The sequence below is a fragment of the Doryrhamphus excisus genome, chromosome 1 (assembly GCF_030265055.1).
Source record: "Doryrhamphus excisus isolate RoL2022-K1 chromosome 1, RoL_Dexc_1.0, whole genome shotgun sequence".
In the NCBI taxonomy this organism is placed as follows: Eukaryota; Metazoa; Chordata; class Actinopteri; order Syngnathiformes; family Syngnathidae; genus Doryrhamphus; species Doryrhamphus excisus.
This window is the reverse complement of record NC_080466.1, coordinates 36,598,586-36,611,357: the sequence shown is the minus strand read 5'-3', so window position 1 is coordinate 36,611,357 and position 12,772 is coordinate 36,598,586. Positions and strand designations below refer to the sequence as shown.

At 40.9% G+C, this 12,772-nt stretch overlaps 2 protein-coding genes across 4 annotated transcripts in view; one reads left to right on the top strand and one right to left on the bottom strand.

Moving 5' to 3' along the window:
• Positions 1–1,441, bottom strand: part of gad3 (glutamate decarboxylase 3) — a 14,292-nt gene extending 12,851 nt beyond the window's left edge. The window contains exons 1-2 of one of the 3 annotated variants that reach the window (XM_058077649.1): positions 1,399–1,441; positions 205–266 (exon numbers count right to left, since the gene is read on the bottom strand). In XM_058077649.1, the coding sequence (XP_057933632.1) occupies positions 205–226 (22 nt within the window). In that variant the 5' untranslated portion in view covers positions 227–266; positions 1,399–1,441. Of the gene's footprint in view, positions 1–204; positions 267–955; positions 1,116–1,398 lie in introns of those variants that run through there. The other 2 variants (XM_058077659.1, XM_058077640.1) reach the window with 2 other exon arrangements.
• On the top strand, positions 1,045–12,772 carry exoc3 (exocyst complex component 3). Its single transcript, XM_058077626.1, has 16 exons — positions 1,045–1,211; positions 1,808–1,989; positions 2,578–2,797; positions 2,875–3,047; positions 4,075–4,287; positions 4,430–4,608; positions 4,827–4,943; positions 6,036–6,150; positions 7,181–7,306; positions 7,439–7,539; positions 7,810–7,920; positions 9,559–9,700; positions 10,355–10,477; positions 10,924–11,085; positions 11,380–11,501; positions 12,419–12,772. The coding sequence occupies exons 2-16, from the start codon at positions 1,846–1,848 to the stop codon at positions 12,612–12,614; spliced, it is 2,244 nt and encodes a 747-aa protein (XP_057933609.1). The 5' UTR covers positions 1,045–1,211; positions 1,808–1,845; the 3' UTR covers positions 12,615–12,772.

Here is a 12,772-nt window from a genome sequence, read left to right as displayed (position 1 = left end):
AATGAAAATGTACAGTACCTTGCGTCACACCGCACTATCCTTCAGCATTTATATTTGAAGTGCAATATAACACATGATAAATATTGTTTACTGCCTCTCCTGTATTACGAGCTAGCTGTGTCCAAAGTACGTCTCAGGGGCCGCTTATGAGTAGCAGTAACTCTACTGTTGTGTACAATTTATTAAAAAACTCATGACTCTTACCTGACTGCTGTAAGAAATCCATGTCAGCGCCGGCCAGTACTTATATCAGCTTCCTAATGTGTCTAAGAACAAGTCACATGAGTTACACTGTAAGAATTAGTCCAGCATTGAAACATTGATATTTATCTATCTATCTATCTATCTATATTGTACATCTATATTCTTCCAAAGCAAGCCAACAGACACAGTGGTGCTGCTCATATGCTCTGTGGATTGGGACCGCCCAAAAGTGAACACTAAAGTAGTGTGACAACACAAGGATGGAACATTCCCCTCCCACCGTTGAAGTTATATTGTCTATATCCGGCCACATCACAATAGCTGGGCTGTGAGGATGCCTATACCTTGCCTTTGGTTTCATCAAATTAAATAGGCTTACCTCAATGGCTACTTACATGACAACATGTCATTTGTGTCTCTACAATGCATGGTCCGCTATCTGTATGGCGTGTGGAGAAGCCATTCCATGACTTTTTACCATTTATATGTAATGGAGCGTAAAACAATTGACTGTTTAAACCAAGTTGTGTCCACCCACATTAACAATTTTTACATTTTATTTTTACAATATGCCAAGGGCCCATCAAAATTGAGCAGCGGGCCAATATGGGGCCCGAGCCCCACTTTGGAAAGCCATGCATTTGGCAGTCTGAGAAACAAATATAATCTTGTTATAATACAAGAATATAAACGGGTAATCTATAAAAGACAAATGGAGCAACCATTATGGAAAAACATTACGGAAAAATACCTGATTATACGATGATTGGGGGGCCGGAAGATGGCGGCAGTAATACAGTAACAACAACAGCGGGAATACCATACCACAGAAGAAGAAAACAAAGCCGGAAGAAGATGTCAAAACTGGGCGGGGCCAAAGACGGAAGTAAAGACAACAAAACAACACATCTGTGTGTCAATAATCATCAAATATAAGTCATATTCATGCTATATTCGAAGATATGCCATTTATGTGTCCGGCAGCATTGGATTATTCAGACCACGACGTAAGATTTTGGGATTGTGCTTTGCTAGCTGTCTTTTACGTGCTGTGTTTCGTCTTTTTTACCACCTTGCTTGTTAGCTTAGCAACTTCTTTGACATTTCCTAACGTCACTGTGCTTTCAACACTGCAGCGAATAACGCGAAAGACATGTCGAAAATATATAAACAACGTTCACATTCGGTATTTACCTTCTCTTTGATCGTGTCTCACAAACCGTCTCTTTAAGTCAACAAAAGTGTGTATGTCAAAGTGTGTCGACAACACCTAGACTCCGTATTGCTATCTCTCTGAAAGGTCACTAAATGGTCATATCGTCACTGGAATATAACATCAAATATATATACTATACTACTCACCTTTACATCCACCATTTAGTCATTTAAATGTCCTCAAGTTTTTGTGTTTTTGCTTTAGTTATTCCTCAAATGGAAATAAATATTCCTTGTCTAGTACAGTTTAATGTGTGTATAAGTATTCAGTAGTGTGTTTTAGTATTCAGTAATTTGTTATTTTACATTATACATTTGTAAATATTATTGTATAGTATATGCAGTGTTAAGGAAATGGGCTAAATAACACTTTCCGTTTCCCCTTCAGTGTGTTTGCATGAAACCTTTGCACTACTGAGCACCGGAATGGAGGAGACCAGCCGGGAGGCGGTTGCCACAGCCGTCCAGCGTGTTGCAGGAATGCTGCAGAGATCTGATCAGCTGGACAAAGTGGAGCAGTACAGAAGAAGAGAGGCCAGAAAGAAAGCCTCAGTTGAAGCAAGGCTGAAGGTGACAAGTTCAGCATCAGCTGGCTTTTAATATTTACAGCATTATATAAGGCTTCAGTCATCTGCTGTACTATTCATTCTTTCACTTATCCTCACGAGGGTCGCGGGCGTGCTGGAGCCTATCCCAGCTGTCTTGGGGCGAGAGGCGGGGTACACCCTGGGCTGATCGCCAGCCAATCACAGGGCACATATAGGCAAACAACCATTCACACTCACATTCATAGTTATGGACAATTTGGAGTGTCTAATTAACCTAGCATGTTTTTGGAATGTGGGAGGAAGCCGGAGTACCCGGAGAAAACCCACGCACGCATGTGTAGCCCTGTGCTATTCAGTAACATCCACATATACATTAGATGCCCGCTTTTTACCCATACAAATGACACATTGCTGGTCCCCCCGCCCCATAAAAGCCTTCTACTAGCCAACATCGACATTTTAATTTTCACATTATTTTCCAGCTGTCATCCCAATTACGTCAAATTGGCCTAAAATGACAATGCTTTACAAAAAGCTACACATTTGTTCCTCGTGATGAAAATTCCCCATTAAAAACCATAACAACCTGCCGTTTGTTCATGTCCTTCAGGCAGCCATCCAGTCTCAGCTGGATGGAGTTCGCACTGGGCTGACGCAGCTGCACAGTGCCCTACTGGATGTGAAGGACATTCAGAGCTCGCTAACCGATGTGAGCAAAGACTGGAGGCAGAGCATCAACACCATAGAAAACCTAAAAGATGTCAAGGATGCTGTGGTCCAACATAGTCAGCTGGCATCTGCTGTGGAAAACCTAAAAAACATTTTCTCAGGTTTGATTGGCTCCCGTTCTCACACTCTTATCCAAAAAACATTCTACTTGAATATGTCTTCACATCTCATGTCACAGTCCCAGAGATTGTGGCCGAGACCCAGCAGCTGATAGAGCAGGCGGAGCTGCTTCAGGCACACAGGAAACTGATGGAACTGGAGAGTTCTCGAGACGACCTCATGTACGAGCAATACCGTATGGACAGCAAGAACACCAGCGACATGCATCTCATCTCCATCTACTTTGAAGATGTAAGTTAGACTCCAAGTGGAGCAGAGAAGATCCTTACAATGCTTGTACATTCAAACAATCAGTCATTCACCACATGTTCAAACTTTAACTACCTTATTTGTAAATGGAATAGTTTCATAGTTAAGAGCATAGAAAACCTCATAACAACCTTCTAAATGCCATTTTTTTTGGAGTTTGCTAAATAAAAAATATGAAATAACACCCCTATAGTCACCTTTACACTCTTATTATGCAATATAGGGAAAATGAAATATAAAACATAATATAGACACACAGGCGTGGGCGGCACGGCGGTCTAGTGGTTAGCACACAGACCTCACAGCTATGAGACCAGGGTTCAATTCACCCTCGGCCATCTCTGTGTGGAGTTTGCATGTTCTCCCCGTGATTGCGTGGGTTTTCTCCGGGTACTCCGGTTTCCTCCCACATTCCAAAAACATGCTAGGTTAATTGGCCACTCCAAATTGTCCATAGGTATGAATGTGAGTGTGAATGGTTGTTTGTCTATATGTGCCCTGTGATTGGCTGGCCACCAGTCCAGGGTGTACCCCGCCTCTTGCCCAAAGACAGCTGGGATAGGCTCCAGCACCCCCGCGACCCTCATGAGGAAAAGCGTTAGAAAATGAATGAATGAATGAATAGACGCGCGTTACATTGGTAAAGTTCTTTGTTGATCCATTTGTATTGCAGTTTATTGCAGTAGTTCTTCCTGCAGCGGCTATCATCAATGTAACATTACTTCCACCTAGTGACCAATGTAGGTCACTGCATATAATAAAATTCACATACATATAATGGCTTATATATGAATTTCAGTTAATTTAGCTATTTTTAATGTTTGAAGCTTAATTTAGGCCAAAAAATACATTTTGCTTCAGTGGTGAGGGATTACTGGACTGTGGTTAAGGTTGATATTGCTTTTTATGTCAATTTATGTCTTATATTTTCTATATTTTTTATGTCTACTATATTAATGCTAGTTACAAGTTACATAATAAATCTCTTCAAGCATTTCTTCTCTTCTAGGTCCAGGCTTTGTCAGATGAGCTTGCCAAACAGTTATGGATGGTTCTGCAGAGGGCCATGGTGACGGTACGTCGCGATCCCACCATGCTGGTGTCAGTGGTTCGTATCATCGAGCGTGAGGAGAAGATTGACCGGCGTATGGTAGACCGTAAAAAGCAGACGGGGTTCATCCCACCTGGACGACCCAAAAGATGGAAAGACAGAATGTTTGAGGTTAGAGGAAGGAGTTTCCTGTCAAGCATGCTTCAGCTTACAAGATTATTTCAATGTATTCCGATTGGTGGCATACTTGAGTAGGGCTTCTTTGGATCTAATCCTAAAGTTGTATTCTTAAAAAACGTGTGTATTTTTGCAGGTGTTGGAGGGTACAGTCAGTACCCGCATTGAAGGCACCCAGGCGGTGACAAGAGAAGCCGATAAAATGTGGCTGGTTCGTCTTCTGGAGATAACTCGGAAATATGTTCTAGATGACCTCATTGTTGTGAAGAACCTCATGGTTCAGTGCTTCCCCCCACATTACAACACCTTCAACAGGTAATGCATGAATGATTTCTTCAACTCTGCTAACTCATTTTAAGGTCAGGGTTGGGCAGAGACCACTGCTTTGGAATTTTGGGACATTTTGCAGACATTCATTCAAAACACATTCCAATACTGGGGGATTACTAAACCATGACTGTGACACATTTTGCCACAATGCTCTGTTACTAACACACAGATGATATGGATATGTTCATCTACGTGTCTTTTAGGTTTTTCAGCCTCTACCACAATGCTGTATCCACTCGGGTCAAAGAACTGGCCTTTGAAGACTTGGAGGCTAATGAGATAGTATCCCTGTTAACCTGGGTTCTAAATACGTACAAGAGGTAATGGCAATCACACACACACACATGCACGGGTGCAGCAGCACATGTGAATGCACCGACATCAAAATCCAACCAGTTCCCTAAAAGGGAACCTATTTACCCTATTATGCTATTTTTTTACCCTTTCTATTGAGCTGTGGACTCCAACAACACACAATATCCCGCACAGAAAACTTTCTAGATCTTTCAGAATCCGCACCTATTCCAGCTGTATTTCCTTGGATTGTGCTTTCCGTCTGTTTTACCGTATTTTCTGGACTATGAGTCGCACTAGAGTATAAGTCGCATTTTTTGCGGGTAATTTATTTTCCAAACTACTTGACCAAAACAGACATTACATCCTCTTGGAAGGCAAGTTCTAACAATAAAAGAATAGAGAACAGGCTGAATAGGTGTAAGATATGCTAACACAATGCTTATTCAGCTACATGAAAAATAAAGAGGCTGCACGGCGATGAAGTGGTTAGTGCACAGACCTCATGGCTAGGAGACCAGTGTTCAATCTCATCCTCGGCTATCTCTGTGGAGTTTGCATGTTCTCCCCGTGCATGCGTGGGTTTTCTCCTGGTACTCCGGTTTCCTCCCACAGTCCAAAAACATGCTAGGTTAATTGGCGACTCCAAATTGTCCATAGGTATGAATATGAGTGGGAATGGTTGTTTGTTTGTGCCCTGTGATTGGCTGGCCACCAGTCCAGGGTTTACCCCGCCTCTCGCCCGAAGACAGCTGGGATAGGCTCCAGCACCCCCGCGACCCTTGTGAGGATAAGCGGTAGAAAATGAATGAATGAATGAAAAATAAACATGAACAGAAAAGGTGTACAGTGTTTATATAACAAACATTTTTTTCATTTATAAGTCCCTCTGGAGTATAAGTCGAAGGAACAGCCAACCTATGAAAAAAAGTGTGACTTATAGTCCAGAAAATACGTTTTTTTATTCCACCTATGAAGGTGAAATTCTCATTTCTTTAAGAATAAAGCTTTGATAAATCATAATTTGTTATTGCACATCAGCCACTTAAATTCTAAAAGCGGTAGTTCCCTGTAGGAATGGTGGTGTGAGTGTATGCCTGTGTGTGTATATTTCCAAGTGTGGAGATGATGGGCCATCCGGAGCTTATTTCCGAGAGCAGTAACCAGCTGGAGTCGCTGTTGCCCCAGGATGTAGTTGATGACCTCCTCAGCAAATATGTTCAGACTTTCACGGTAAGCACAACATGCCCTGTCACCGCAGTCATCCGTTTAATCACATGCAGCAGGGTGCCCAGACTTTTTCCAATGAGGGCCACATCATGACAAATTATTGGTCTTTTGTAAACCAACACATGTGAATGTCCTAAGATGTTATGATGTGTATATTTCAAGAAAAAACTGCATCTCAGCTTTGTGATATAGGTGAAAAAGCCGATTATTTGTATGAGGTTCTTATATTGCTATTTTTCAGTTGTTTTTATTTTGCAAGTTTTGCAAACTATTAAGTAATATACATTTTATTTTTGTAATATTATGATGTTATTCTCATAACTTCTCATAAAATGAAAGGAAAGGTCGTGGTGTTTGGTCTAGAGACAGTGCCATTGAGGAAAAGACAGGAAGCAGAACTGGAGGTAGCAGAAATGAGGATGCTGAGGTTCTTATTGGGAGTGACCAGGATGGATAGGATCAGGAAGGAGTACATCAGAGGGACATTACATGTTAGATACCTTGGAGATAAAGTCAGAGGCCAGACTGAGATGGTTGGGACATGTCCAGAGGAGAGATAGTGAATATATTGGTAGAAGGATGCTGTGTTTAGAGCTGCCAGGTCGGAGGCGTAGAGGAAGACCACAGCCTAGCATGTTTTTGGAATGGGGGAGGAAGCCCACGCATGCACATATACAAAAATTGAAATTGAATATATAGTGCCTGTATTCAATTTACATTTTAACTTTCTCATAATATTATGACTTAATCCCATAATATTTTGACTTTATTAAAAAATAAAAAAATTCCAACTTTATTTTGTTGTGTTGGATTCTAATTTAAAAAAAATAATGTATGCATAATATACATAAAATTACTAAAATCTACAATTACTTTGTAATATTATCAGGTTAATCTCTTAAAATTACAATTTATTCTTATTAGATTACAACTTCCACCCACTCATCCATCCACCCCCAGCTTGGGGGTCCTGTTATATGAAAAGGTACACTTGCTGTATGCCAAATTCCGTATGTCTTTTCCCCGTCTCCAGTCTAATATTACCGGCTGGCTGAGAAAAGCCCTGGAAACGGACAAGAAGGACTGGCAGAAAGAAACCGAGCCCGAAGCAGACCAGGATGGGTACTACCAAACCACACTGCCTGCCATTGTCTTCCAGGTTACAATAGTATTATTATTTACAATACTTGGCACATGACTTTGTACTCAAACTTTCAATTGTACTACACTTATTTACCATAATTTTTTGTTTACCAAGTTCTGACATTTACTATTGTTTTTGTCTCATAAGATGTTCGAACAGAACCTGCAAGTGGCTGCCCAGATCGATGGGGACTTCAAAGAACAGGTTCTCAAACTTTGCCTGAAACAGATGAACTCCTTCCTCATTCGGTAATTTTGCCACTGTCCCCATCAATCGTTGATTGTGCAAACGCTGCAGAAAAAGTCAGCAAAAAAAAAAACAAAGAAATACAGTCATCCCTCATTTATTGCAGTTAATTGGTTCCAAACATAACTGCGATAAGTGAATTTCCACAAAGTAGGATTCAATATTAATAAATGGAATGTTTTGGACACCGCTGTATGTATAGATGACAGTGAATGATAATGTTTATATGTGTTTTTTGTGATGCTCAGTTGTCATTGCTACTGTATTTGCAGGTACAAAGAAGAGGCCGTGGCCTACAAAGAGGAACACCTGCGAGATCGACAGCTGCCTCAGTGTTACGTGCAATACATGATCGCCATCATAAACAACTGCCAAACATTCAAGTAAGTGTGTGTGTTTTACTAGCTAGCTTGTTATCTGGAATTCTTCCACTTCAAATGTTGCTTACCTTAAAGAGTTAACAGCAACACTGCCCATCATTATGCATAACTCTCTTTTAAGGACACTTAACAGGTTCATTTAGTGTACAATAAGGGAAACAAAAAACTGCTAGTAGATAATTCTCAAATCAAAATGCTAAAAAACTAAATATGAAGTCCAAACGTTTTCCAGCAAGGGTCACATACATGAAAAAAAAGCATGTGGCAGCCATTATGATATGTTTTGTACATGAAAAATATTGAAATGTCATTACAGCCACCACTTGCAATTATCGCTCACTCGCTATATTGCAGTTTTTCACAAATGAATGAATTAGATGATGACTCTTTTGTGGTTTAATACTTATATCTGAATACTTACATTATATCTAAATGAACCAAAATACAAATACAAGGCAGAAGAAGCCTTGTAATTATGAAAATGTAGTACTGTACGTTTGCTACTTTCTCTCAGTATGCAGTGAGACAGGTGCTAGACTCCTAGTAGTCCTCCGAGTAGTTTTAACTAAATGCTAAAGTGTAGAAATAAGTCTTGAGTCGGGACTTGAACATTTCTACTGAGATATAGCAGCTCTAATATTAACAAGCAGGGCATTCCACAACATTGGAGCCCGAATAGAAAAGACTCTAGAGCCCGCATACTTCTTTCTGGCACTCGGGATTGTCAAAAGACCGGCGTGTTAGACGGAGCATAGGGTACAATTAGGTCAACCAGATGTAAAGGTGCCAACCCATGTCATATTTTGTAAACAAGTAGCAGAACCTCTAGAAGTCTAAAATAAACTGAGAGCCAGTGCAACTGCTAGCGCTGAATAAATATGCTAAAACTTACGCGTCCTTGTAAGAAATCGTGCTGCAGCATTTTGTACGAACTGCAGGCTTTTGAAACTTGCATCGGAAGACCAGAAAGCAAGCACTTGATTACAGTAATCAAGGCGAGACGTGATAAATGCATGGACTCGGGTCTCTGCATCAGAAATGGAAAGAATAGGCCGTTATCATCGCCATGTTGCGTCCCAACATTTGAGTCCAATATCACACCCAGATTTTTCCACACAGTCACTTTGGTTAATGATGCTTTCATCAAAGCTCTGTCCTTAAACAGGCTACTCTGTTTAGCAGGGCCAATCATCAACATCTCAGTTTTATCAGGGTTCGAGCTGTCGTGCGGGTCAGTTAGCTATAATGGCGCATACAGCTCAATGTCATCAGCATAAGAGTGAAAGCTAATCTTATGTTTGCCAATGAGGTCACCAAGCGGCAGCGTGTACTATATGTTGAACAGAAGAGGGCTAAGCACTGATCCTTGTGGGACACCACAGCACAGTGAAGTCACACACGATGCTACCGATCCCCAAGATAAGATCTAAGCCAAGAGACTACCAGAACCAGTAACACCAATATGCATTTGAAGGCATTCCAGTAGGATAGAGTGATGGATGGTCTCAAAGGCAGCACTGAGATCTACTAATAACAATATTGAAGATGTGTCACAATTTTCACCATCTGGTTTCAACACTTTTCTGGCATATGAAGTTAATACTATTATACTTCCCGTATGGTCCGTGTGTTGTTGTCCAGAGAGTCCATCACCAGTCTGAAGAGGAAGTACTCTCAGTCATCCGAGGCCACTGATAGTGACGTCGCCATAGAGAGGACCCTCAATGAGGTAGCCAAGGAGGGATGCCAGTTCCTGTTAGATGAAGTCTTCCTGGACCTTGAGGTGAGGAAGTGTTTTTTTTTTTGTCATGTGGTACTCTACATATCATAACCTAACTGTTGCGTTAGCAGCACAATTCCAGTACTGCATAGTAAGCCAGTCATGATGTGCTATACATATCACTATATTGACAGTTACTATGGTACCTATTATATTTATTATTACTAGCCCATTTCTTTAACACTGCATATACTATACAATAATATTTACATATTTACATACGTATAATGTAAAATAACAAATTACTGAATACCAAAACACACTACTGAATACTTATACACACGTTTTATCTGCATTAAACTGTACTAGACAAGGAATATTTATTTCCATTTGAGGAATAACTAAAGCAAAAACACAAAACTTGAGGAAATTTAAATGACTAAGTGGTGGATGTAAAGTACTGTATATATTTGATGTTAAAAACCTTAAACTATATTAGGAAAGCAGGGAGTGAACAAATGTAACAGTTACTGATTGTAAAAGTACCAGATGGAGGGGTAGGATTTAATAAGCTTTGCTTCTTCCTACTCCTTTTGGACATGTGGAAATTGGAACTGATTATGTGATGCATTCAATTGCTTTTATGTCAAATATTGTTTACAGGTTGTAAAATGTCATTGCCGGCATAATGTCATTGTGTTTATTTATCAATACCAGCATCATCTCAGCGAGCTGCTGACCAGGAAGTGGCTGTCAGGCTCTCATGCGGTGGACACCATCTGTGTGACGGTGGAGGACTACTTTAATGACTTCAACAAGATTAAGAAACCCTTCAACCAGGTAAGAAAGGGAGGGACCTTTTCAGGTTTTAGGTAGAGCTGGGTGATATATTGGTATTATTTATATATTGATACTTCTTTTAAGCACAATATAAAAAATATCTTTCACATCCATTGAGCAAGTCTCCTGGCCCGTCCCTCTCTGTGAAGCAACAATGTCTGCCATGGAGGAACTGGGGTCTCATCTATAAAACTGGGCCTGGAATTGAATTCTGACCAAAAGTCTTTACGACTGAAATCCAAAATGTTCATACGGACAAATATATTCGAAGTTATAAAAAATGATGTGCATGCACATTCACACAAGTCTGCCTTGTTTGTCTGGAGTTGTCAAATCTGCAACCTGTGGGTCCGAAAACCAAGTCCTTCACGCTGGTCCTCACTGACATGATGTGTCTTTTTTTGGAAGTAATGTCATGCATTGTGTGCTTTGCTCGTGGTGTGCAGGAGATGACAAGTGAAGCCCTGCGGAGGGTTGTGGTGGACTACATAAAAGCAGTGATGCAGAAGAGGATCACCTTTCGGAATGCTGATGAGAGGAAGGAAGGGGCTGAAAGGATGATCAAAGAAGCCGATCAGTTCAAGTTCCTCTTCAGAAAACTGGCTGCTGTGAGTACTCATGGCAGCGTGACCTCATAGAGCTTTTTTATTTAGTGCTGTTCATGCCATGTGTTCTATGTCATATGTTCTATCATACCTGAGTTTTTTTAATGGTTTATTTTTGAATTAAAAAAAACATAAATCAATTACCAAAATAGTTGTCAAAAAATTGGGTAATTGATTAATCGTTGATTCGTGATTCAGCTCAAATGGATAAGGAATCCGCTTGTTGCACTTACATATTTCTATCATCAGCTGGAAAATTACTTGATTCATTGAATGACTCTTGTCATTGTCTTGCAGGGAGAAGACACTGATCGTCTTTGCGGGGCCATTGTGGCCATTGCTGAAGTTTTCAAGCTGACTGACCCCACTCTGCTTTTCCTGGAGGTCACCACATTGGTTTCCAAATACCCTGACATCAGGTACACCACACCAAACACTTGGAAAAGTCCCTTGCTGCTGTTGTTTGCTTCCTGAATCGATGGTGTCCTAAGTGCAGCCTGCTAAAACAATACATAATTAATCAAATAAAACAAACAAGAGGAAAAATCAACAGTAATTTTACCAGAATATTAACACAAAAAAGTTACAATCGAATGATGCCAATATGCATGTTTTTGGAATGTGGGAGAAAAGCTATGCACGGGGAGAACATGCAAACTCCACACAGAGATGGCCGAGGGTGGAATCGAACTCGGGTCTCCTAGTTGTGTGGCCTGCACGCTAACCACTCACATGCCGTGCAGCCAAAATTTTAAAATATTACGATATAATATTATGAAAATCAAATATTTAGATAAAAAGATCATATTCTAGGCTGCACGGCAGTCGAGTGGTTAGCGCGCAGACCTCACAGCTAGGAGATCAGGGCTCAATTCCACCCTTGGCCATCTCTGTGTGGAGTTTGCATGTTCTCCGCGTGCATGTGTGGGTTTTCTCCGGGTACTCCGGTTTCTTCCCACATTCCAAAAACATGCTAGGTTAATTGGCCACTCCAAATTGTCCATAGGTATGAATGTGAGTGTGAATGGTTGTTTGTCTATATGTGCCCTGTGATTGGCTGGCCACCAGTCCAGGGTGTACCCCGCCTCTCGCCTGAAGAAAGCTGGGGTAGGCTCCAGCACCCCTGCGACCCTCGTGAGGAAAAGCAGTAGAAAATGAATGAATGAATGAAAAGTCATATTCTAATGAGAAAAAAACAACTTTTATGAGTATAAATGTGTAATGTTTAAATCTTTAAGTTTATGGCCCACGCTGGAAAAGATTTGGATACCGCTCTGAGAAGCAATCAGAGAACATGAATGGTCGTATAGTGAATGTTGATGTGCCGTATCCACAGGGAGGAGCACATCCAGGCGCTGCTGGCGGTGCGCGGTGATGCCAGTCGTGAAATGCGCACCATGATCATCGGAACTCTCAGCGAGAACAAAGTATCATACGGAGGTGTCTCCCAGCCCATCTTCAAAGACATCACAGTACCCTCCATCTCCATGACGACCATGACCTCCATGGCAACTGCCAAGCTTCTCAAATAAAGCCAACATCTCTATTCACGTCTTGAGGAAATAACCTGTTTTTCTCCTCAAAAAAATCACTTCTGTTTTGTTTATTGCACCTTTCTGCGTTTGTGTCATCGCCAAGCTTGATCACACGTGTGCTTGAGGAAATAATAAATGTATAACTGTAAAAATGA